The following is a 26,324-nucleotide window of genomic DNA, read 5'->3' as shown; positions in this document are numbered from 1 at the left end:
ATTGCTAGTTGGGCTATCTTAAGTAGATTTTCCTTCATAGGCTATTATATTTGTTTATGGGGCCTTGGGCCTTTTTGCTTATTCTTGGACCAAGTCTCCTTGGACCATACACATCATATTTAATAAATACTTATGAAATTATAATTATTTTTATTCAGATAATGTTAGGATTTATTTTATTATTTTTAAAATTAAATTATTATTTGTATAAAAATATATTAATATTTGAGCACAAACTATAAAAAGTAAAATATATTTTTTGAATAAAAGTATTAGATAAATTTTTTTATTAAGAAATTCATAATTTGTGAATCGAACTTTCGACACGTGTAAGTCGGCTTACTTGACATATTTGCGCCGCGATAAATTGTTATCTAAAATAAAAATAATTATAACTTTAGAACTATTTATTATATATATTAAAACAATTTTTTCCTAATATATTTATTTTTTAAAAAAATAAAAAGAAACTCTTTTTGTTTGTGGTCAAAGTTCGTCAAAATATTTTTTTCTTTTAATGGTACAAAAGTATATATATATTTTTATTTTGTGGTACTATTAAACAAGGCATTTGAACTCAAAATCAGTCAAAATCACATGAGCCAATAGGAGTTAACAGTCATGTGCAAGGCACATGGCCTTTGTCGTTAACTTGAGACCAAAACGACGTATTTTTGTATTTTATGGTACCAAAAACGACACTTGTATAATTATGGTACCAAAAACGAAAATAACCCTTTAATAGGGCCAAAAAAGAATTTTTCCCAAAATGTGAAAATGATATTTTTGAGAAGAATTTTTCCCAAAATGTGAAAATCATATGTTTGAGGGGGTAAGGATCTTAGGTACTATGATACATGTTTTGTGCATTTAGAAAATTCAAACTCAGGTGGGATTTGATCCGATTTAAATTAATAATATAATAAATACAATATATTTATTGTGTGATTATAATGTAATTTTAAAAAAATAATTAATTATATAATAAATATATTATAATAATTTTATAATTTGATTTGGTTCAATCAAATTTAATTTGAGTTATAATTTTCTTTTATGCCTTTGTGGGAGGGGTCATATTTGGGGTAGTTTAATTGCATTTAATATCTTGTATATTTAGGGGGTAACAAAACAAAAATTTTAAATATAGAAATGACAAATAGAAATTGGAGACTTTGGCATCGAATTTTAGAAGTGGGCGGAAATTGATTAGGTGTACAAAAATTATTTATAATGTTTGGATTTGTTTTCTGAGTGTTTTGTTGTATTTTGTGGAGATAGAGAGAAAAAAACAAAGATAAATAAGTGTGTGTTAGAGATATTATGTATGTTTGGATTTATTTTTGAAAATAATTTAAAATAAGTATTGTATGTTTAATGTTATGTTTTGGGAGACAAAAATTACTATTCATTGTCAAATCACTGTCAAATCATGTCTTTTTTATATATTTTTATGTATATGTATGTATTTATACTAAACAGTTTAAAACACCTAGATAAGGTGTTTCTGAATGATGGCAATTATTGGTTATGTTTTGACTCGTCCTTGAGATAACTTGAAAATGAAAACAAACATAGTGTGGTTTTTTGGGGGCTTTTACTGACATAAAAATTTAATAAAAATCAACTGTCAACTAATATATTTTCTTCTTTTTTTCTGCCACATAAGAGTTTATGTAAAACAATTTCCCTACCACATATTTTTTTTTTTGGAATATTTTAGTGATTGGACATATTCTTTATAATCTCTTCTCTAGTAACAAAACAAACTATGTATTTATATATTTCAACCTAGCTATAGTGACACAATGTTTCAACGTGCATATAATTAATAATTTTATACATTTTAAAATATATTATAAATTAAAATAAAATATATAACACATACCTTAATTTAAAAAAAAAAGGAAACAAAAGAAAAAAAAATCAATTTAAATGTATTAGCAACAAAAAATATAAACACATAAAATTATAAAAAAATAAAATTAATATTTCATATATAATTATAAATTAAAAAATAAATTATTATTATATATAATAAAATTTTAACAAAAACCAACCCCCAACCCTCGGCCCCCTCCCAATCCATCCCTCTCGCCGCCGCCTAGCTATGCTCAAGGTTATTTTTAAGGGATAATTACACTCATCTTCCCTAAAATTTGGTATAATTACACGTAAATCTGTAGTAATTTGAAAAATTACATCTAACATTTATGAGGTTTGCTTTGTTCTAACAAATAAGTCAATCCGTTAGTCAAAATTCACCGAATCTGCTGATATTAATAAAAAAAAATTATATTAACCCCTAATTGACTTATATCGACTTACGACAGGTCAAATAAATCTTGCTATGATCAAATTATTCTCATACGTCCACGCGTTAATGCATGTGAGGAGGTATATCTTCACCATTATAAGGATAGTTTAGTTCGAAAATAATTGTTTGACCTACCATAATTCACTAATCAGACAATCATGGATTAATATAGATTTTATTTTATGTTTTTGATAATATCAATAATTTTGGTAAATTTTAAACTAAATGGAGGATTTATTTGTTAGACGGAAGCAAATCTCTGAGGTGTTAGATTTAATTTTCAAACCACAGAAAGTATATGTGTAATTACACCAAACCTCAAGGGAGCATAATATGTAATTATCCATATTTTCAAAACATGTCTAGTTAGGTCTTTTCCCAATTTAAAAAGTTTTAGATTTTTACACGTTAGCAACTTTTAGCCATTTTAAATATTTAGTGGCCAGAGGCCTATAATTTAAAAAAAAAATTAATTTTGGGGGGTGCTGTTTGCCATTTCGATATTTATGATCCTTATTTTGCTATTTTCTAATATACAAGGTAGTAAATAAAATAAAGCCTATATTTCGGGGTGTTGCAATCTAAAAGAAATTGATATATTACCATCAAAACTTGTCGCAATCACAAATTTGGCAAAATTTATACTTTTCTATGAATTTTGCCCTTAACATATATACCAATTCTTTTTAGATTACGAGGCCTAATTGAGCTAATTGAATTCTAACAGGATTAAAAATGCCACCCTTTTATAATTCAAGATTAAAATTGCAATTTTCTTGTCCGAATTCTTTTGGGGAAATTCTGATTTTCGCTATATACACTACAAAAAGATTATTTTATAGTAACAACCTTTAACGATCAAGTTAATTATTTGGAACTGTTTTTGAAAATTGTAACAGCTTTTGTAATGGCACCTTATACCATGGCTATTTTGGGCGTTACAAATTCTTTGTAACGAGGCTTGCTTGAAAGCTGTTACAATTTGTGACAGCCATGAGATGTCGTTACAATAGTTGTTCGATAGCAAAAAATACATTTGGACCTGTTTTTGGAATGACTAAATTGATTTTGATTTAGCTGTTATTGGAACGGCCTTTGTAACACATATATGTATGGTTGTGCTTGAATTTTGGCACGATTTTTGGATTACTCTTCATAACGGTCATGTATTATGTTGTAATGGTTGTCGTATTGACCTTTGTATTTCTTTTTGCAACAATTTTTATAACGTCCTTTGTAACTCCATATGCGTACGTTGGTTTTTTAGTTTCATATCTTCCTTTCTTACTGTTTTTTACATTGCTTAGTAATAGCTTTTTAGACGACCTTTTTCAAAATTGACAACTATCTCTTTATTTCAATTCACAACATTAACAATCATCATCATTTAATTTCATTTAACAATTATTTTATCATCAATAACTTTCTCATTCGATTTTATTCAACACTAAATTATACGATTACATAATCATTCATCTGACTTTCATAAAACACAACCACAAATAAGCACATAATACGCGAAAAATTGTTGAAATCGTAGGACTATACATATTTGATCGTTTTTCAACATAATATGCGAAAAATTCTAGTTCAAGTTCGATTCGGTCAAACCTGAACCAGTTATACAGCAAATGTAATATATTTTGTTGAGTGATTGATGTATAGTTCAAGAAAAGTGACCAATCACAGAGCAAGTATATTGATTTGATTCGACCAAATTTGGAAAGAATTTTTCCATAATATGCTGAAACAATGCAAAAGCCATGTCAAAAAGCCACATCATCAAAATGGCTACAAATCCCCGAATCAACTTATCACGCTTACAACACATGGAGTTTTCGGGCAATTTATGATATTTTTGATCGGAATTGTTCTCAAATTGCAAGACCAAATTGTCAAAATTATAATTTTCCTTATTAGTAAGAGACTAAAACACATATGTGAAAACACAAGTCAAAGACGAGAAGACAGTCAAAACACTGAATATTTTATATTTATAGCATTTAATTAGGAAATAAGTTAAAGGACTCTCGAATTGATGTTACTTAAGACTCAAATAAACTCAAAGAAGATCAAAACATATGGATTCCACCTTCAAAGTTATCAAATCAATTTGTGTTATAGTCATATTTCTTTTGGTGCCTTGTAAACTAGGAATGCATAGGCAAAGGTTAACACAACTCCAAAATACTAACAAATAAAGGTCTTGAATACAAGTCATTCCAGGGGAACATACAACTTGATCTCCATCCATGTGCTGTCGATCGCTCCAATTTTTACTTGATAAAGGATGATCCCTTAACACTACTCTTTCCACACAATTGCGCTATCTCTTGTACAAGTTCATCAATCTCTTCTTCACCATTAGCCCTCAAAGTTTCTCTCTTTTCACCAACTTTTCTCCTCAATTCTTCGCCAATAATTCCAACAACATCTTTGATCACCTTCGATATGTCCTCCCTCCTAAATCTCCCTCTCTCATCTCTATCAACTTCAACACCAACTCCCAATTCCACCACCAGTTTTGCATTAATGGGCTGATCGAACTGCATTGGCATGGCGATTATTGGAACCCCAAAGTGGATGCTCTCAATCACTGAATTCCAACCACAATGACTAACAAATCCACCAACACTTGGGTGTCCCAAAATCTTTGCCTGTGGTGCCCATTTCTCCATAATTTTACCTTTTTCTTGCGTCCTCTCAAGAAATCCTCCAGGCAGTGCGTCCTGAACCCTTTTTTCCTCGTCTCCTGGAAACCTGACGACCCATACGAAGTTCACGTCGCTGAGCTCCAATGCGTAAGCTATCTCTTCAATCTCCTCTGTTTTCAAGAAATACTCGCTCCCAAACGACACGAAGACAGTCGAAAACTCACTTTTTTTTCCAAGCCATTCCATCAGGTCAGAGTTTTCATCATCAGGGCCTCGATCAGCGGAGACTAGTGGCCCGACAGGCACGATTTTTCTTTCCGTAAGTTGAGAAAGATAGTCTATATATTTCCCTTCAATTTCCTTGGAACTTTTGATCAGCAGGAGTTCAGTTGCTTCCTGATTATCAAGATCTCTCTCCTGACTCCTCTTTCTGAAAGATTCAATGTTACCATTTATCATATCGTGCTCAGGGCCTGTAAATTTAATGGCTGGGAAAGGGTACTCCACCACGTCAGGCTTCATCAGGGAATGATAGTAGAAGGAAAACATTGCTGCACCGGAAGTTAAGAAAGAAACTGACGGGATATTGTTTGAAAACGCCACGCCCGCGGCCCATTCAATCAGTGTATCATGGATTAATAGGTCGGGCTGGAGGGATTTCATGATCGTGGAGAAATCCAGTTTCGACGAATCCAGAGCCTTCCTGAGGATGGAAATCAGGTTGGGTGGGAGGCCATTGGTTGTGTGATTGTGAGGAGGAAGTTGAGGCAAGAAATCAGGCAGATGCAGCTCTAGAAGATGAATGGAAGAGGAGTATTTTCCAGGGATTTTGTTCTTGATAGAACTGAGATTTGCAGGTGTGGAACAAAGGTAAGTTTGTATGTTTCTGTTTGATAATCTCTTGGCTAGCTCTAGGAATGGAGAGATGTGACCATAGGCCAGCCATGGCAACATCATAACTTTCCAACAGGAGTTTTCTGTGCCCATATGTGAGAGAGAGAGGAGACAGAGAGGGAGAGAGGGAGTGCAGGTATCATCTTCGCCTGTTAGAAGCTTTATAATCTTCAAAAACAGGTCTCCATGGCAGGTCATAAAATCATATTCCTCTGAATTGAAGAACATTATTTATTCACTTTTGGAAATACTAAGAGGCTGATCTTGTCAATTTAATGTTGTGAGGTTTGACTGAATTCTGAAATCTGGGAATCATTAAAGAGTGATTTCATCGATTTGCCCAAGCAATCATATACTCATAAATGCAATTCACTCACCCCTTAAAAATGATTCTGACTTAAATTCATAAGATTTCGCGATACGTAGCAAGTGAATTGCAGTTATTAGTATTACCATGCATGTAATCAATGAAATCACAGTCAAAGCACGCGTATGTTTTGATAGACCTTTCTTTATTTGTTGCTGTCAGTATGGTTAGTATGTCGGTATAGTGTATTTTGTTGTACTAACTTTGTTAGTTTGGGTTGTTTAATATATTATAACCGATTCTCTTTTAAACATATATGAATTAAATGCTTTTTTCATTCTGTATCTGAAATAACGTATTTTGTTGTACTAACTTTGTTAATTTGGTTGCATCTTTTTAGTTTCTGCAATTGTTGTCCTTTTATTCACCGGAGATCACCTTCACCTTCAAGAAGGGTTCACTCTCGCGGGAAAAATAACTGAAATTACAAAAATTTAAAAGATACATAGCCAAAATGCTACCTCAAAAAGGTTAAAGGAACAAATGCTGGTAGAATGGACCATAGGAACATAATCCCCAATTTTAAAAAATATCACGTGAGATTATTTTTCCAACAAAAAGGGTGAACTTTGGCGAAAAAATGACTAAAATCACGAAAATTAAAAAGATATAAGACCAAGATACTATTTTAGAAAGTTAAAGGATGACAATGCAAAATGCCCTAAGTTACGGGATAAAAAATGCATTTAAGTCAATCATATATAGTTAATAATATATATATATATATATATATATATATATGATCAACGTAGTCGCAATAATTTTGAACTTTAATACCATTAATTAGTTATTAATTTAGTATACATTGAAATGAACTATAGGTACCATGCGAGGCAGTGTTTTAAACCAAAACAAACTATTGAATAAAACCAACTCCATTGAAAACAGTTAGATCACAATCAATGAAATAACAAGTTGAGCAAAAATGGAATAAAGCAATAAAACTTAGCTTTATGAGTTGTATAGTAACAACTCATATATGTCAATTGGATATCTACCTCAGTCAATTACACTCCCATTAGTCAGCTCATTGTCCACCTTTAGATCCTCCACTATTAAGTTCTATAGATTTTCACGAAGCTCAGTCAACTCGTTGTGGAGCAGGTGGTTTTCTTGGTTGAGTTGATCCAACTCATCCTTGTGCTAAACTTCCACCTCCCACCTTAAATGCTGATTTTCCTCATCCAACTTGTTAGCTCTTCTCTCAGACAATTGATAGTAGTAAGCTTGCCCGGAGATCTCATGCCTCAGTTCAACCAATTCATCGTGTTTGTTTTGTAATTGCCGTTGCAACTCAACTATCAAATTGGTCAAGTAGTAGTCTTGACTTGATGAAGATCATGAGGTACTTGGTCGAGAGGGTGAAGCCATTTTTTACCCTGAATCACACAAGATTTCTGATTACCCTAAAGCAATTAGACACCTCATTTCCATGTGCACTAAGTACAATTTCATTTATTCCAAGATAAGATGGTATTAGAATTTCACGTTACACCATGTTGAAATTCACCTCGAAATAGTCAGTCGCGGGGACTCCTAAGCAAATCCAAGAAAAAAAGAATTTAGAGAGAAGAGAAGGTAGCAATGCACAACTGTTTTCTTGTACTCTTAAGTGTGTATAGTTGTTGGGTGCATCCTTATATATATGGCTCATGGCATTAAAGCAGTCATAATCACCGACCAACAACTCGCCAGACTTCAGCCATAAACGTCTGAACTTTATAATAGTTACAAACCTGTAACAGCGAAACATTTCAGCACTTACAAAATTTAAGTCAATCCTAATAATTTTGCTGCAAAACATGTATATTTTGACATTTGTCATAACACCCGCGCTAGAGCCAGGCTAGGCGCGCGAGCGAGCAGCGGTGCATGTGTGTGGTTTCTATAGTTCACTCTAGTCTCTAGTAACACTTCAAACTCAAGTTGAACTTTGAACTCAATAAAAGAAGATTCTTTTTCAAAGAACTTCCAATGTTGGACAAGTTACGAGTTATTTTAACTCTTACAATCCCAATATATATTTACATACCTATCAAAATTAGCATTATGTAATTCCAATCATCTGAGCTCAGTTACCACTGGGCTAAATGGTACTGAGCTTTGAACTTGAGCGTGGTTAGGACAGCGTTAGTTAGTGGTAACAAGCTACTGGCAATATGTTGATTTTTAGGGTTGACACTATAGGCCTTGTATCCTGACTCATTCATGAATGCTTTCAGAAAAAACCCTTTCCTTGGTTGTCGGCAAACAACTACATTCACTTAGTTGGCATCTCAAGGATGCACTGCTTGCATCTCATTTAATAAACTTAACCCAGTTGAGAGTTGAACTTTTACTATATCAGGACTTACAACACCTAGTAGATTTATAGGGGATAAACTTTAGATACAAAATATCAGCCTAAATTTAGGTGTTAAGATGTATCCTATGACTTATTAATACCACATTGAACCTTCTCCAAGGGATCTTCATTTAGAATGTTCGGTTGCTATCGAGAACACATTATTGTTGGTTTTCATTCCCATCCCCAATCTGGAGTTTTGAACTATGACAGATCAAGTCCTTCCATCAAACAATCGACCTCATTGTCCTTTGTCCCCACATGGTCAATTTTGATTACTTCATCTACAACCAACTCCTTTATAGACTCGAGTCTAACTTGGATGTGTCTTTTGGTTGAATTTATGACTCCTTATCTTTGCAATTATGATTTAGCTTCATGAGATTTCAATTATCTAGTGTATCTAGCAAGCTTTGAGACAGAAAACAAATTGCTCTCGAGTCATTTGCTAAATAATGTAAACCCCAATGATTTGCGAAAACCTAAGTTGAAAAATCGATACACTACTTTTTCGTGAAAAGAGCCACAGAAGGATCATAAGACGTATTTGTAATATATATCAGACACCACCCACTCGTGAACCACAAACACCTGACCATCCACGTCCACTATCGTTCTACCTGTAACAAACCCTCACATCATATCACAGCTTGAGCAAATGCTTGAGCATGATATGCACGAGAATGGGCTTCCCAGCAATGTTTCTGTACCTGTAGCTGACGCACCTCACCCCTCAATCAAGGACGCTCCAATTGAGGGATCAATGTAGCAGCTAGCTGAGGATGCTACCGAGCCTAAACCCGCCAATGAGCATCAGCCCGAGTTGCTAGATTAGGATTTTTGGCGTATTTTTTGTATTATTATTCGCATTGTTACACTATATTTATATTTTTAAAATTAATTTTAATTTATTTTTTTCAAAAATAAAGTATAAAATATTAAAAACTTGACAAAAAAAAAAAGCAAAAAAATTTATGGACGAATTTTGTGATGACTTCTGTCGAAAATTCCCTTCTAATTTCAAATAATGTATTAAATTTTTTGGGACTGATTTGCTATGAAAAACCATATTTTAGAAACTAAATTAGGGATAAATTTGAGATAAAATCGATCGTAAAAAGAATATCAAAAAAAATTTGCAAATGGAAAATTTTCCGTTGCTATTAGTAGTAGGGCTATAGTTGCAATGAATTTTTATCCGTGATAAATTTTGGCACGAATATTTGTCTGTGGCAAAAGTTCTTTCCAAATTACGGCGCTGAGAACTTTGATGTTTAGCAAATTTTACAACGAAAACTATGACTTTTGCTGCGGATTTTACAATATTTTGCAATGATATTTGTGATAATATATTCATACCAAAGTTTGCAGTAATCTTATTCGAAATCATATTATGTTTCAACGACATATGTAATGAAAATTATAGCAAAATTGCAATGAAAATTTTTGGTAAAAATTTTCTCTAAATTCCGTTGCAAATTTTTACTATAAAATTTTATAATTCTATTTTTACAACATTTTTTTCAATTTTGATATTTAACATCTAAACAATCTATAAAATTTAAATATGACCAGACATTTAATTAAAAGTAAATATAGAAAGGAGAATTCAATATATCCAATAAAAGAAAAAAGGGTCATCATCATTTTCACAATCTTTTGAGGTGGTTGGGATGGCAGATTAATGAAAGCTATCTTCTGATGAACTCATAATATTTTCCAGTGCTAACTATATTATCTTCCATGAGGCTCATTAGCAATTGCGTCTTCTGTGGCAAAAATTTTGCAAGAGATATTATTCGTTACATAATCACAAATTCGTTGCAAAGTTTGTCGCGAACATGATCCGTTGCAAAAGTCGTGACAAATTTGCTATGAAATGTTGTGTGGTTGTTGTGCCCAATTTAGCTCTGTGGTCTTATAATTTATATAAGATAAATTGATTATCAGGGAATGAAGTTGGGAATAATAAATTTTAGCAAAAAAACTATTATGATATTTAGACTTATTATTTCATATAATTGATTATGTAAATACAGTTTGTGTAGCTAAATTCAAAATGAACCTCATTTTTAAGGTTAAAGAGGGAATTACAAATTATTTAATGAACTTCGGGTAGTTAAATGAAAAATAATTGCAGTAGGATTAAAAATACAAACTTATAACTTTTATCAAAATTTGGTTTCCGTGAAATTTAATAATAGAAGTGATTGGAAAAGGAGCAATTAACAACACAAAAAAGTGTGTTTACATTCAGAATGCAGATTTAACTTGTTCAATCATACAATAAAACGAACACTAAATCGTTTTCACCCATTTTATTACGATTTGATCAACTGCATTGTTCATCATTCTACCAAACGATCGACGGTCCTATTTCAAATTTCCACCCACTTTATACGAAAATAAACGTTCATCCCTGCCGAACAAGCAGATGAAACCACATGTATAAGTTGTTCGGGAATAGACTTTGAAATATTCCTGTGAATCACGTAAATCTTGTCTTGCATTTGATTTGCATTTCTTGCTATCTGCAAGTGTTCCAAAATCTGTCAATGTCCTAAAATATGTTATGTAAGAGTAAGGCTATTTTTGCATGACTCAACAACAATCAAATGCTTAAGAACATGAATCACACTTCAATTCTAGTAAGAAATTAACCTTGTTTCTGGATATCATACAAAACAGAAACTATTTGAACTGTTCTGTTGCTGCAAAGGTACATATGTAATAATTAATAACATCATGTACTGATCCTGATCCCAGAATGACTAAATAAACATACAGTATTGTCAAAATTTGACAGCAGCACAACCCTATTGTATTGTACAAACACAACATATCCACAACAAGAAACAGCCAATGTATTAATTCGTCCTGCTCAACATGTCCAGATGTATATTCTGGGTCAAAAAGAAGAAAAAAGATGGAAAAGGATGTATAAGAGAACTGTGCCTGCAAAAAGATGCGGCGTTCGTCGCAGCAGGTGGGCTACCTGTTGTACATATTTGGTCTAACATGTTGATCGTAGGAAGACAATCGTGTACCTGGAGGTAACCTGCTTTCTGGACGTGGAAAGGCTCTCGAAGTTCCTTCTTCGTTCAAGGGTACACGAAGCGTAATATCTGGGAGAAATGGGTAAGTATCTTTAACTGGTGGAAGAACCGGGCTTGTGAAATGGTCTAGATGGTAAGAGGATGGACCTTGACTTAGTCTATGCTGGCTGAGACTGAGAGACCTCTGAGGAGGAATTTCCGACCTGATTTCAGGAGTGAAGGGTCTATGGGGAGCAGTGAGAAATGGGTCGCCTGGGAATAGACTTTGAGATTCAACAAAAGGTTCGGAAAGGAGTCTGCCGGGAGCGATTTCTGGCAGAAAATTAGCAAAAGTTGATCGTCCGCCAATGCCAAGATTGGCTCTAGCATTTGCTTCATATTGATAATCAGTTGGCAATCTGAAAAGGCCAGGAGAACTAACGGGAACTCTGAAGCTGTGCACATTGTTTATTTCCTGGTTGAAGGGTTTAATAGCATTGCCAGAAGCTCCTCTGGCTACAGGAGCGAAGCTAGTGAGTTTCTGATTCAGCGAAAGTTTGGCTAGCTGAAGTGCATCCAAGACAGACGCTACATTCTTTGAAGTTTCTTGAGGCACGATTGGAAGCTCACTGGACGAAGAGCTCCTTGAAGACGCATGCAGTGGCGTGTTTTTTCCCACATGAGAAGAAGATATATTTGCTGAAGCCTCATGCTGTTTTCCTGAAAGCCCTTGATCACTGCTCTCATTTGACATGGGAAATGAACATTCCAATGCCGAAGATTCACAAGCACTTATGTTGCTGTTGCATTTCCCATCCTGCAGGCTTCCCTTGCCGGCATCTGCGAGAGATGACGAACTCTTGGAAGTCTGGGGTTCACTAAAATGAGCATCAGCTGGCTCTTCCTTCATTTCTTGATTATCTGAATTCAACGTCCCAGTAGCAAAGGATGGTCCAGGCGACTTTACCTCGTATCGTTCTTCCGTCACGTCTGAATGATTACCGGGATCACATGAATCCTGTTGGTTCATGGAGAAGAAAAAACTTGAACTAAAAAGGAATTATGGAAGAAAAGTAGAAAATGACTTGGAAGATGTAGATCTCAACTAGATACAAGGAGAAAATGACTTGAGGGGGAAAATAAATCAGAACATGAATAAGAAATACCAAAACAAGCAACAAAACGTTGAAGCATATACAGCTGTCGTCCCATTCCCAAGTGCAGAATAGGATCTACATTCTAAATTCTAGTGATGTATATACAAGATAAAAGCATCAAACTGCTGCAAACAATTATTCAACAGCCTGATGATGCTCAATTCTTCTCCAAGGGGAGGGGTGTAATAGATACCACATTTACAAAAGTTGCACGACACCAGCAGCCCTGTCATTCATATGTTCCCCACGAGGTATCTCTTAATAAGGGTGGCATATAAGTTCACAAACATATCTTACTGCCAGTTTGTATCATTTCACACTTATTCGACAGCCTAAAAGCAAACAGGGATAGGTAAATTCAGGCATAAAGCTAGACACCCTTTATCACAATTCTTTTAGGGTTAATTACATTTGCACTGCCTCTAGAAATCTGAAATTACATTTCCCCCAAAGAAGTTCTGAAACTACAGTTACACCCCCCCAGAAATTTTCTATTTACACCTAACCCCCTTCTGTTAGAGTTTGGACGGAAAATGCTGACGCAGCAAAAGAAATTACATAAATTTTCAATTTTACCCCTCATTTAACATGGATATATTTTTGTACTTATAAAAGGATAAACATAATATATGTATATATAATATATATATACAAATACATTAAGTGATTTATTACATGGGAATGTTAAATTAGGGGTAAAGTTAGATATTTATGTAACTTGTTTTGTTACGTCAATATTTTTCATCCAAACCCTAAAGGAAGAGGGTCACGTTTAATCGGGAAATTTTCGGAGGGGGGTAACTGTAATTTTGAGAACTTTTTTTGGGAATGTATATTTTCACATTTTCAGAGGAGGTTTAAATGTAATTCCCGTTCTTTTATGATTAACCTTGAATTTTTGAAAAGTTAAACTTCATCTTTGATTACTTCCAAGTGTCATTAATACGTCTTGATCAAAAAATGCAAGTTATACACATTCAGTAGGAGTATATTAAAAGTTAAATGTTTTATTATATTCTGCTAAATTTTGAAAATTTTAATATAGTACAATTGTATTTAGTTATATCTTGAATCAATTCAACCAAAAATAAAGGGTATAAAGAAGAAAAAAAAAAAGAAATTCAAGCAAGGAGCTGGGATAGTTTTGACAAACAATTTAAGAAATTCATTCACTCACAAAATGGGTACACTAATCAGGGATACTCCATTTACATACAAAAATTTAGTATAGAGTCCTTACCATACGGCGGATTCTCTGTGGCAATGCCTATTATTTTTTTAAATGTAAATCGTATTATATATTAGAGTTACCATTTATATCATAATATCAAAGTAGTTTTTCAAGTTTATATACCAGAATATTCAAAGGCCATGTACATAATCTAAATAAGATAAATTATCATCATATGATCATGAGTTTAAATCTGGTCAAAAGTTTTGGACGTTGTGTTATCTACTAACTTCATTTTTAAACTCGTCCTATTGCTAACAAATTGCATTGTTAATTTACTATTATTTAATTCTACCAAAATGGGGAAAAAAAATAAAGGGATAATTACATTTACGTCCCTTAACCTATGGCCTATTTACACAAACCACCCCTGTTTTTTGCAGAATTACAGATGCTACCCCTCATAGCCAAGAAATAGAGATAGTTTGTGTAATGATGCTAATATTTTTATGAGGTGTGTGCAATTTTGCAGAAAAGTAAGGGGTGGTTTGTGTAAGTATAATATTTTGGTGGGTGTATGTGTAATTATCTAAAAGATAGGGATAGTTTGTGTAAACATGCCATAGATCAAAGGGTGTAAATATAATTATCCCAAAAATAAATTATGATCTCATGTACCATGAGTGACCTGAGTAAAACACAAAAATTGTTTTCTTTGCCCATAAAAAAAGAAAAAAAGAATTAAACTTTAAATGTGTATAATTTTCTAGTCCTACCCTATATAGGTTTGTCTTCACAAGAAGTGAAGGAACATAGAAATATTTAAAACTTTTCCTACCTCTGAAGTTATATACTTACAACAAAGCATAATGCATATATATACACATTATTCAGAATACAATTATATAAACACATACATCAACTCATAATTATTACATGTTAATCATATATTTTGTTTAGATTAGTTCTTTTGAAGAATTCAAATGTTTTGATTTAGATTAATCAATTTCTAGGAAACGATATCTGATTATTTGAAGAATTTAGGTTTTTGAATTATCGTATTTAATCAATCTAAAAACTTAAAAAGAGATCATGTTTTCAAATTAATACATATACTAATTACTCTTCTTACAATGGTGTATATTTATAAATTTCGTTCCATTCTATTTATATTCAGTTTTTATATTGAGTGAAATGTGATTCAAGATTTAAGTCAAAAAAATACAGTAAATGTTAAGAAACCAGCATATGATATTATTGATTAATATTTAATAGTATTTAATAATTCAAAGAACATATACATATATATATATATATATACATATATAAGAAAATCAGAAAAATTGCATATAAAGAATATAAAAGTTGTTGATACTTTTTCCCATTTGATCAACAAACTATAGGGACAATTATGATTTTCATCCCTAAACTTAACAACTTATTCAGTTTTGGTCCCCAAACTTTCGGGCTTGACAATAATAGTCCTCAAACTCCCTACCGTTAGATTTGGTGTTAGAATTGACGGAAAAATGTCATGTGATATGCACGTGAGGCAAAAATGATAGGGAAAAACAGGGAGACTTACGATTTTGGTCCCTAAACTTAACCACTTACTGAGTTTTGATCCTCAAACTATCGAGCTTGACAATATTAGTCCTCAATCTAACCATTTTTTAACAAATCCTGCTTCATTCTCTCATTTTTATGACTCCCATTCTTTTCCAAAGGAACCCTAGCTCAATTTCCACATGATTTTCTCAAATTTGCTGACAATTTTCTATTATTTACCAAAATAAACCAATTTTCCTCATTTTTCTTCAAAACCCATTTGAAATTTTTGAGTTTTTAGGCCCAAATCCCCAAAGTGTAGAACCCTCAAACCCTAATTATGATTTGGACAAACATGAATTTTTCTCCCCGAATTGCTAGGAGTCAATGATATTAAAAATGGAAGCTTAAATCCACAATTGCACAAGAATGGAGACTAGGCCTCTCAGGAGTTTTGAGAATGAGAAATTTCTTTTCCCCAATTATCACTCAAGTAAACCTTCAAACTTGATCAAAAATGGTGGAAATTGATGTTTTTAACCAATTTCATGAAGCATCCAAGCTCCAAGGTGGGGAAAAGGAGCTTTTTTTCCCTCCAATGCTGCCTCCGTTAATTCTAATGAAAAATATAAGGGCAGGGACAAAAATTATCAAACAAGTGTCAATTTGAGGACTAATATTGTCAAGCTCAAAAATTTGGGGACCAAAACTGAATAAGGGGTTAAGTATAGGGACCAAAATCATAATTCTCCCACAAACTATACATATAGTCATGCCAAAATTACTTATATTTGTAATGCCATACAAAATTATAACCTTTAAGAATAAAATTATTTTACTAATGGAGTGTATCAATAAATTCATATTAACGTCTAAACTTCCACATGTTCTATATTATACCCCAGTTTTACCATGATTTTCATTTTACTTAACAAAATCTTATAGATGTTTCATTTTTATTTCTAATTGGCATATATACCCTTGTAATTCTATTCACTATTAATTTTTTTTACTTTTTAATGTTATATTTCATTTGGTTAAATAGACTCCTATCTATTAATAATATAAATTTAAAATCTGTCATAATATGAGTAAATTACTGTAGATAAAGTTTTCTCTTTCCTTTAGGGTTATAATGTAAATATGATAAGTAATGAAAAGTTAAAAAGGATATTAAAAGTTTGTTGTGTAGAATAGTTTATTTTAAACGATTCTAGATTCCGATGTTGATGAGGTGTTTGACATGCCTCAATCAAATGCCGAAAGAAGATATCGTCATATGTATATACACAAACAAAGTTAACATTACTGAGAAAGATATGCCTAATCAGGTATGAGTTAAATGAGTTGGATTAGGATTTATCTCAAGAACACAGATAATTGCAAAATGACATCCTGAAAGACCAAAATAAACTTGCGAGGCCCCCGATAAGATACTCCTATTGATGCAAGTTGGTCAAAAGTAAATTTACACTCTTTAGGATGGACATTTGGACTGCAATGATGATGCACCAGTTGAAAACTGATAAACATACCTGTGTGCCACTGTTATTCTCTCTGAATTTCTCCTCCCATTCCCTCTGGGCCTTCTCCTCCTCTTCGTATCTACCAATGAGTTGTGCCTGATGTTGCAGCGCACTTTCCATATCTTCATTTCTCTCATGTCCACTAAAACAATGCTCGTAAACTTTTTGGGGTTCACTATTAGACCCACCTATGGAGCTTTCCAGTGGGTTTTTCCCATTAGCATATCCAGAACTTCCTCTTGGTGCGACCGGCTCACCATCAAAGGAGTTGTAAACATCGCTTGAACATGTGGGTTTCTCAGCTCCATCCTTCTGTAACTCTTCAATTGATCTGGCACCACAGATTTATTGATTTCAACTTTTGTGAGTTGAGGAGCTAGCTTTGCAGCTCAAGAAAATAGTTAAGAGATTGATTTGGTTTAACAGCAAAGTACAATATATCAACAGGATGGGAAAAAGAAGTTGAAAAATGGAGAACCGAAAGAAAGAAAAGACCAAAGGAAAGAAGAATGATACAAATGTTATAATTTTCTTTCACTGTATGCCAATAGCCAATGCGTAATGTCGTCGTGAATTGCAACTGTCCAGGTTGGGTCATCTTCCATGAATAAAATTCAAGTGTTCCTTAGGAGTAAATCAATGTGTTGTCTACACCTCAGAGAAAGGCTAAAATCACAATAATAGAAGATACTAATCAGGGGCTCTTTTATAACTCTAGCACCCATAACTGATCTTATATGGGTAATGAATTAATGATCGACATCCTAGGCAAGAAAATTCACCTGTCCCTGATCCTTATCTTGCGACATGATTTACCAGCCCGTCTTGCTGAAGAACTATTTGATGTAAAACTAGCTCTTCTTCTAATAGAGTCCATGTTTTTCTTCTTCTCAAGGGAATGTTGAGAATCTTTAGTACTTCTCCAGGACAAGCTTCTACCAGTTGATGGCGATGATTCAATTTCAGAACTGGAATATGCTGCCTCCACTTCATTTTTTCTTAGTTCTGTGTTCGTTGAAGGTTCTTTTATCATCAATGAACCATTGCGAGCCTTAAAGTCATGTGGGCTTTCATCCTGCTCAGAACTTGAATCAAATTCCTCGGATACATCACTTATTCCACGTTCTTCGAGAATTGCGAGAACATCCACTGTTGCCTTTTCAGCTTTCTCTCTCTGGAGAGATACAAACTTTAGCTGTTCTTCAAGTGCTTCTACCTGCGTGCATTTACTAATTCAGATGACACAAAATCTATTGGTTGGATAACTCAAAGACACAAGTTTTTGAAATAGGTGTCAAAAACATAAGGACAGAGAAAGAGCACAGTTTCTCTAATTCATATTACTTGTTCATCTGTTTCCATGTTCATTTAGACAGTCAAATGTCATAGTCAATCCCACCTTATACTTGGTAGATAAAATCTTAAATGACTCTTTTGTTTAAGGATTTGGGTTAACTACATTTTTGTTGAGCTACCTATCAGTCGTGGAATATAACACGAACGAAAAAAGGATGCAGACCTAAATAATTCAGCAGAGGACTAGCAAATGCAAGACAGAGAGAGTAAGTTAAGTAGTGCAACTCACCCTCTTGGCCAGGTCGTCAGCTCTTTGCCTGGCTGATTTTGAGACAGATCTTTCAGACAACAACCTAGCTCGGAGAAATTCAATTGTCATCGAATCTGATTCTTCCATGCTAGATGTTTTCCTGACATAATCACACCTCAAAGGATCAGAGCTATTACAAGAATATTATCAGCTAGCTAAATCAAGGAAATGAACTTGCAACAAGATATAAACAATTCGATCACTGGATTCAGCAAGCAATTCATCTCTACAGAAGAAAACATCTAGAAATAGCATATGTCTAATTACTTTTCTCTGAAGCAAGTATTTTCCCACTTCTTTTTTTTTTTTATATGGAACAATAGTTATTTGTCCCACTTTAGATGCAAGACTCAAACAGGATACGTCAACATTCTACACCAACAACTGAAATAAGTTTTAGTGCCATATTGTATCACATTCAGACAACATATTACCTAACTGCTGCAAAGTACACCTAATTCCTGTCACTGAACAGAAACTTCAACTCAGTTGTACCCAGAACGTATTAGATTATCCTTTTCTTTGATAAACATCAGAATCAACAAACTCAACTCCCACTTATATATTTAACTTCTGTGGTAAAAGAAAAAAGCTTTGTTGCTATAAATCAAAAGCCACAAAGGAAAAAGATGAAAAGGGAGAAGAAATCCGAAATTGATAAAGAAATCCCCAGAAAATAAGAAACTGCAGAAATTGATGAAGACCCACAAAGGGAAACCTTCAACAGAAGACTATAAAAAGACAATCTTGACTTGATAAATAGAAAGAAAAAAGAAGAAAAAGAAAACCCATACCTCTGTTCTTGATCTTCGTCCGCAGAACTTGACATTTTCTAGCTCTCCCAGTCTCTACAACAATTCAATACAACACAGATACTATAAATTAATCCCAAAAACTTAAAGACCAGATTCAGTCAACAAACAACCCGACAGATTTGAGTCTTCCACAGAGAGATAGAGAACCCTTCAAAGTTGAAAAGTAAAGAATCATAATTTTCAGGCAATTCTTGTATCTGACCTTGAGTACGCTGACTACTGAAGTCAGCTTCAATAGAACAAAGTATAAGTAGGGTCCTCCGTTTTCATTCTATTTAGTATTTCTTCCTTCTTCTCTGCTCAATTCAGTAATTTATTTCCGGTTTTCTTGTAAGAAACTGAGAGACTCAAAGAAAGAAAAATAACAGAGGGAGCTCAACTTTGTAAGAGAATATAAACATAATAATAGGGGAAATTACAAGCAATCCCATGTCATATCGCAAATGAGTAAATTATCCCCCTTACGAAAAAATAAATATCAATTTACTTTCTTATATTTTTTAAAATAGAACAATTTACCCTCCTATGATTTTTAAAATTAGGCAATTTACCTATCAATATAAGAAGGTAAATTGCTTCATTTTAAAAAGTATTGGGGGTAAATTACTATATTTTTTTCATGGGAGGTAATCTGCTCATTTTTAATATCATAGGAGAATAAATTGCTATTCACCCCATAATAATATCCTCCATGAACGCTTTCTCCTTTTTTTTTTATCATTTTTTTTGTTTCTTAATAGTACATTCATTCAACTAATACATCGATATTATTAAAATTAATAAATAAATTACATCAACTCAACAAATAAATTACCATAGCTCACATTAATATAAAATGAGACAAACACTTATATATTCAGTAAGATCTGTACCCATGATCTCGAACTTGTTCACGAATAATATTTTTTCATTTTCAAGTTTATGATGGAAATTAGCATTTTGCACCCTTAAAATTGGTGTGTTTGACAATTTACACCCTATAGTTTTAAAATGGCATTTTTCCCTAAACTTGAACACCATTTGTATAGTTCACCTTATAAAGAAAAGGGATTTTCCTGAATTATTTTTTCACTGCAATTCATGATTCAAAGAATTCAAAGATTTTGGAATTATTGAGAGAGAATCCTATTATATAATAAAGACGTCAAATTCTCAATCTTTTTTCTGAAGAGATTCTTGGCAACACCAAGATTAGATTTTGAGAGAGTGATTAGCAATTGGCACTGCAACTGGAAGTGGTGAGTAGACAAATATACATAAAAAGGTAAAGTATTATTTTAGTTCGCTAAGTATGTTTAATTTTAAGTTTGATAATTATATTCATTTTTGTTTAGGTCCAGTAACTTACAAAATTGCTTACTTTTAGTCCTTTGACAGATTTCCGCACAATTTTCCCCCTATACAACTTTTGAAAAGCAGTTTTAGTCCATATGCACTCATAGGGGTAAAATTATCCGAAAATCTGCCAGAGGACTAAAAGTAAGCAAATTCGTAAGTTACTGGACCTAAACAAAAATGAATATAGTTATCAAATTAAAATTAAAATTAGGCATACTTAACGGATTAAAATAATACTTTTCCCTACTATACATGGTATTTAAAGTATGTTTAATTCAAATATGAGATTAGTAAATGATATGCTTGAATGAGTATCATATGCCTGAGGTGTCATGTTAATTATTTTTCACATTTTTCTTATTTTACTTAATAAATCTTTTTTTATATTATATGCACAATATAATAAATCTATTGGATCAAAAATTCCCTTATAATATAACATGAATGACTGAAAAAATTTATGAAAAGTGAAAGGACTTAATACATTGAGAAATATTTACTCTTATTAATTATTTTTCATATTTACTCATATTAATTACTTTTTACATTATATTTATTTATTTATATTAATCTTATTCTATATTGTATTCATAATATAATACACCTATTGGATCAAAAATTCGCTTACAATGTAATGCGAATGACTAAAAAAATTCACAAAAATTGAATATATTCATTACATTGAGAAATTACCTATCATAAATGAGGATTAGTTAGATCACTTGTCATATTAAAATAGGTTGTGTGACAAATGAAATTAATTAAATAAATTATCATGCAAAATAATAGTTCACAGAGCAATATATGTTAAAAGACAAATGAGAATCAGTGAAATCCTTATCCCCTGTAAAAGAAATAGTACTTTTGGTAGTAAGATAGACTAAAATATTTAGAAAGAACCCTAATCATATAATACGAAATAACTAGAAAAGTTCATGAAAATTGAAAGGAGTTAATGCGTTGAGAAATTTTTTCGAGCATAGATAAAATAATTAGTTAGATCACTTATCTTATCGTATTCAAATAAAAATAAATTAAATAAATTATCATGTAAAATAAAATAAAATGAAAAGTAAAACAAATTAAATGACGAATGAGAATCAATTAAATCACTTATCCCCTATAAAAAACACTTTAGTTATAGTAAGGTACGCAAAAATGTAATGTGAGCATTTGAGGTGCAACTACTGTGTGTTTTATGCTATTTCTAGCCGAGTTTTTAAAACACGGGGGATTTTATGTATTTTACCATAAACATGTCTATACTCTACATCTATATAAAAGGTTTTTTGGTTTCTTTCTATTTTGGTTTTTCCTAAATTTCCCTTATGAGTTTAATTTATATAGAATTTATTAATTGTTTAATTATGTTAATGTATTCTTAATTTTTTCTTCCAAAGACCGATCAAAGAGAAGGGGCTGCCAAAGTTCTGAATAATCATCGTTGATTCCCATTGTTGCGTGGTTGGTCTTTTTTGCTGCCATTGGAAGGTGTTTCGCCAGCATCCCTGACCATCTTTTTGCAGCCTCTTGGTGGGGTTCTGTGTTTAGATGTTGTGATGTGAGAATTTACCTTAATTCTTGACGAGTGAGAATATGTTGTTGTAATTTTCTTTTAACCCCAGAAAATGATTTTAGTGATACTGAAGATGCTTTCCAAAGAGTTTAGTTGTCGATCAACTTCAGTTTGCATTTAAAATTGCAAATATTTATCTGTTAATTGGAAAGTGGATAGCAATGTTCATATTTCCTGGTTATGATTCTCAGAGTATGTGTTTTAGAGGGGATAAGTGTTTGATTGTGAGGTGCTCACCTTCTAAAGTTCACAATTCTGTTGCTATTTGTGGCAGTGAATGTCCCTCATCGTGATGGGGATTTTACTGCTAAATGCAAAAGGGATATCTTTTAGTAAAGGCAAGGAAAATCTTTCATTTGAGGACAAGATTCCAAGGTCGAGGAGAAGGTCGCTGGTCGTGTCGGGTTATGATCATGGCAGCCGGGTCAAGTTATTTGGATCCGACCCGCACACCAACCCGGACAGATGGCACCAAAGGATGACGCTTAGTCATAGCAGGGGTAGATTCAAGAGATGATACGTGTCGAGTGGTGGGACCCATGCATGTCCTATAAATACCCCCAAGCGCACTAGAGAGAGGTATCTTCACTTGTATCATTTTACTCGCAAACTCAGATGCACCATTTTCCTTTGACCTCAAACTAAATTAAGCATCGGAGTGTCTTCGTTGGGGACGAACCTGACTAGCTTAACTTGTTTTGTTTTATCTTCAGATATGTCAGATTCGGAGAGGTGACATGGTAAGGTCGTGATTGTTGATATAAATCACACGTAAACGAGCCGGATCACATTGTGATTATCAATTATCACCAGGACTGCACTATTTTCCAATACTTTAGTTGTATTTCCAACAGGACTTGAGTGAGCTATTGCAATGTTATGTTAGTTTCTATTATCTATAGGCTATCTATCTTCTTCTTGAGTGAGCTCAAGCGTCTGTTATATTGACATATATTACTCAGGATATGGGTGGGAGACATGCCTTCTAACGGAGGATGCTGTATCATCATGCCATCATAACACACCCTACAATGACACGAGGCCCTCAAAATCAATTATATTCAGGAAGATCCTCCAACGTGATCAAGAGCAAAGTCTATAATTCTTGGCTTGATGAGGAAGATGAATTAGCTAGAAAAGAAGAAGACAAAGATGGAAAAGAAGATGAAATTTTACATCAAGTTGCTTGCTTTTTCATGTTTTTTTTTTTTAATTTGGATGCTAGGAAGTGGTGTAAAGACGGAGTAAATTGTGTAAGGAAGTGGATTTGTATGTTTATGTAATTGATGGTATATTGCTATGTGGTTCGAGATTAGTAAGGATTATAAAGTGGATTTTTATGTTTCTGTTCCTTTAGTGTAAGATCAATAATGTATTTATTACATAAAAATTTGATCAAGCAATATGTATACTGTGTTTTGAATATAATAAGCAATCTGTATTGGATCAAGCAATCTGCAAATATAATAAGCTATAAACATGTTATATGCAATTTGTAAAGACATAAAAAAACAGTATATTAAAAGAGTAAGTAGTAGATTATATTAATATGATCATCTTGGAATATGTTGGAATAAGTTTGAAAAAAATTGCCAAACACTGCCAATCAAAAGTGTATCAAATATCATTGCCAAACACTAGCAATAAGAAGGGCTCAAAAAACTACCAAACTTAGATACGGATAAGTCAAAATGCCAAAGTTTTGGTGGCAATCAAAAGTACAACTAAGTCAAAGAAGTCTATTTTTCCTATTTCTTGCTACTCCTTCCTATAGGCCCTTTTGAGCTCAAACTCTGCAAGTTTGATAGTGTCATAAATTTCTTTCCCCCTTGCATGAAAGTGTTCTTGGATTGAATCTTGTGTAACACTGTATTGAGTACCAAGCATAGGAGGGGGTCTCTGATATTTACCCTTGATGTTGCACTACTAGAATGTCCAACACTCTGCAGTTGAGTGTACATTGTAGGTCCCTTACTGTATTGGGGAGAGTTGGAAACTGGCTTGTGCACTTGGAGGGTGATCAAGAGCTCATTTTCTGCAGATTGTGAGGTGACAAAGCTCTGCATAAACATAGACAAATGTCAAATAAAGCTTTACAAATTGTGAAAGAAAACTGCAATAGATGTGAAGTAACACTTACTATAATTTGGGGTAAAATAATTTTTGCCTCATTGTCCACTTGCACATTTTCTGCCTCATTTGTGACCACTTTTTTTTTTCTTTGTCTTTCCCCCTAAGAAACATCAGAACAAACTATAAAAAAACAAACAGAAAAAAATACAAAATCCTAACCAACAAACAAAAGAATAACATAAAAAATGCCGACAAACCACTTTATGTTCTTTGTTTACCACATTATGGGATTGTTGTGTTAAAATCCTCCATCTCTTCCTTACATTGAGCTTTGATTTTGTTGGTAAATCTTCATCAGCTCCACAATTCTCTCCAAAGACATCTATAGTTGGTTCTTCAATGGTCAAGTCTTAAATTTCTTCAGTTGCTTGTGTTTGATCTTTAGTCGGACATGTCCTTGCATTATGCTTTTCTTTACCACACTTTGAGCATTTGACTGTTGTTAGTTGTCTTTTCAGTTTCATTGCATTGCCTCTTTTTCCTTTTCTAGTCTTTATCATAGATTCATCTGGATCACTTCTTCTTGCCTTGGAAGGTCTCCCAATGTGTTTCTTGCAGCCCCGCCCAGAACCATTCCCGTTAAACAACCGACGCTCAGTACATGCGGTACTGCGACAAATTTAAAAAACACCGTACCGTATTTCGGGCGGCTCATTTAATTTAGTAAAATTCAAGATAATAAGGTCCTTTCACATCTACATTATTATCATATAGCAAAGTAAATACATGATTATTTTTCATACTACCAACATAATAAACTAAGTAAACTGACTACAATTAATTAAATTTTTTTCATACATTTAATATTCATCCTATGCCCATTTAATTATTTCATAACATAAAGTAAACGAGACCTTATAAAATGTCCTCCAAAGTGGCCTTGGCCCCATTGATGAGCCCCCTACTCCTCCAGCCAACACCGAATTATCCAAGCAACATGTGGCAAGAAATGGTCCTGCAGGGCCACAAATCTGAAAAGTCTATTCCACACATTGAAGACGTGCAAAGCTAGCCAATACTCTACGTACATATACATAGCCATAGCAGCCATCATCAAGAAATAGATTAAACTATTCGAATTCCATTACTAAAAAAATTATGAAAACCCTTTTTGGATAAGCTAAAATAATTATATCATATCATATAAGAATATAAAGAGAATAAAATTAAATCTTCATTTTGATTAAATTATTTCGATTTAAAGGGGTAGATTCAAATTATTTCTTATAAAAATCGAGATAGGCGCAAATTAAATATTAGCTGAATTTTGGGCTTTTATAGTTAGTAAATAAGTGAAAAGATAAATAATATATAAGTTACAAATATAAAAATAGTTGCAAATTGCGCAAGTAAAGAACATATCAAGATATAAAAGAATTAGATTTTTTTTTTCAAATTATTAAGGTGCTTTTTTTATATATATATTAGTCAAAAGGAGTTTTTTGCGTATTTTTTAAATTTTACAGGAGCAATTAAAATTTAACCCTCGAGGACATAACTATCAAAAACATATTTAAAAAGAAAAAAAGATCAAATTCAAATTATATTTATATGATCTTTTGTGGACTCAAGACAACTTGACTTGTTCATACCCTACTTCAATAATGGGCTTCATTCAATTAAAACTAGATAAGCATACACGTAATTACAGCTACTACTGAAACAAATTTAACATATGACCAAAGCTAATAAATACGTGTAAGAGATAGTTATTGATTACGATCATGCAATGGTTGTTAGTCATATATAATTTTTGTAAGTGTGAGTAAAGTATTTGTCATGGCTAAAAATAATAACAAAAATATTAATCATGGCTCACGGTCATGACAAAAATAATTTTCAT

The 26,324-nt window shown here is 32.8% G+C and overlaps 2 protein-coding genes across 3 annotated transcripts; both read right to left on the bottom strand.

The window, feature by feature from the left end:
• Positions 4,465 to 6,037, bottom strand: LOC105161041 (beta-D-glucosyl crocetin beta-1,6-glucosyltransferase-like). Its single transcript, XM_011078604.1, has one exon. It carries the CDS (start codon positions 5,956 to 5,958, stop codon positions 4,594 to 4,596), a length of 1,365 nt encoding a protein of 454 aa, XP_011076906.1. The 5' UTR covers positions 5,959 to 6,037; the 3' UTR covers positions 4,465 to 4,593.
• On the bottom strand, positions 11,193 to 19,796 carry LOC105161040. 2 transcript variants are annotated; one of them, XM_011078603.2, is made up of 6 exons: positions 19,637 to 19,796; positions 19,414 to 19,467; positions 18,599 to 18,719; positions 17,796 to 18,229; positions 17,023 to 17,344; positions 11,193 to 12,629 (listed from the first exon to the last, which is right to left on the bottom strand). In XM_011078603.2, the coding sequence occupies exons 2-6, from the start codon at positions 19,446 to 19,448 to the stop codon at positions 11,568 to 11,570; spliced, it is 1,974 nt and encodes a 657-aa protein (XP_011076905.1). In that variant the 5' UTR covers positions 19,449 to 19,467; positions 19,637 to 19,796; the 3' UTR covers positions 11,193 to 11,567. The 2 variants fall into 2 exon arrangements, with proteins under 2 accessions (XP_011076905.1, XP_020549040.1); XM_020693381.1 differs by lacking the exon at positions 19,637 to 19,796 and having other exon boundaries at positions 19,414 to 19,630.

The sequence above is a fragment of the Sesamum indicum genome, linkage group LG4 (assembly GCF_000512975.1).
Source record: "Sesamum indicum cultivar Zhongzhi No. 13 linkage group LG4, S_indicum_v1.0, whole genome shotgun sequence".
NCBI lineage: Eukaryota > Viridiplantae > Streptophyta > Magnoliopsida > Lamiales > Pedaliaceae > Sesamum > Sesamum indicum.
The sequence above is the reverse complement of the archived record's forward strand: the minus strand, read 5'-3'. Positions and strand labels throughout refer to the sequence as shown.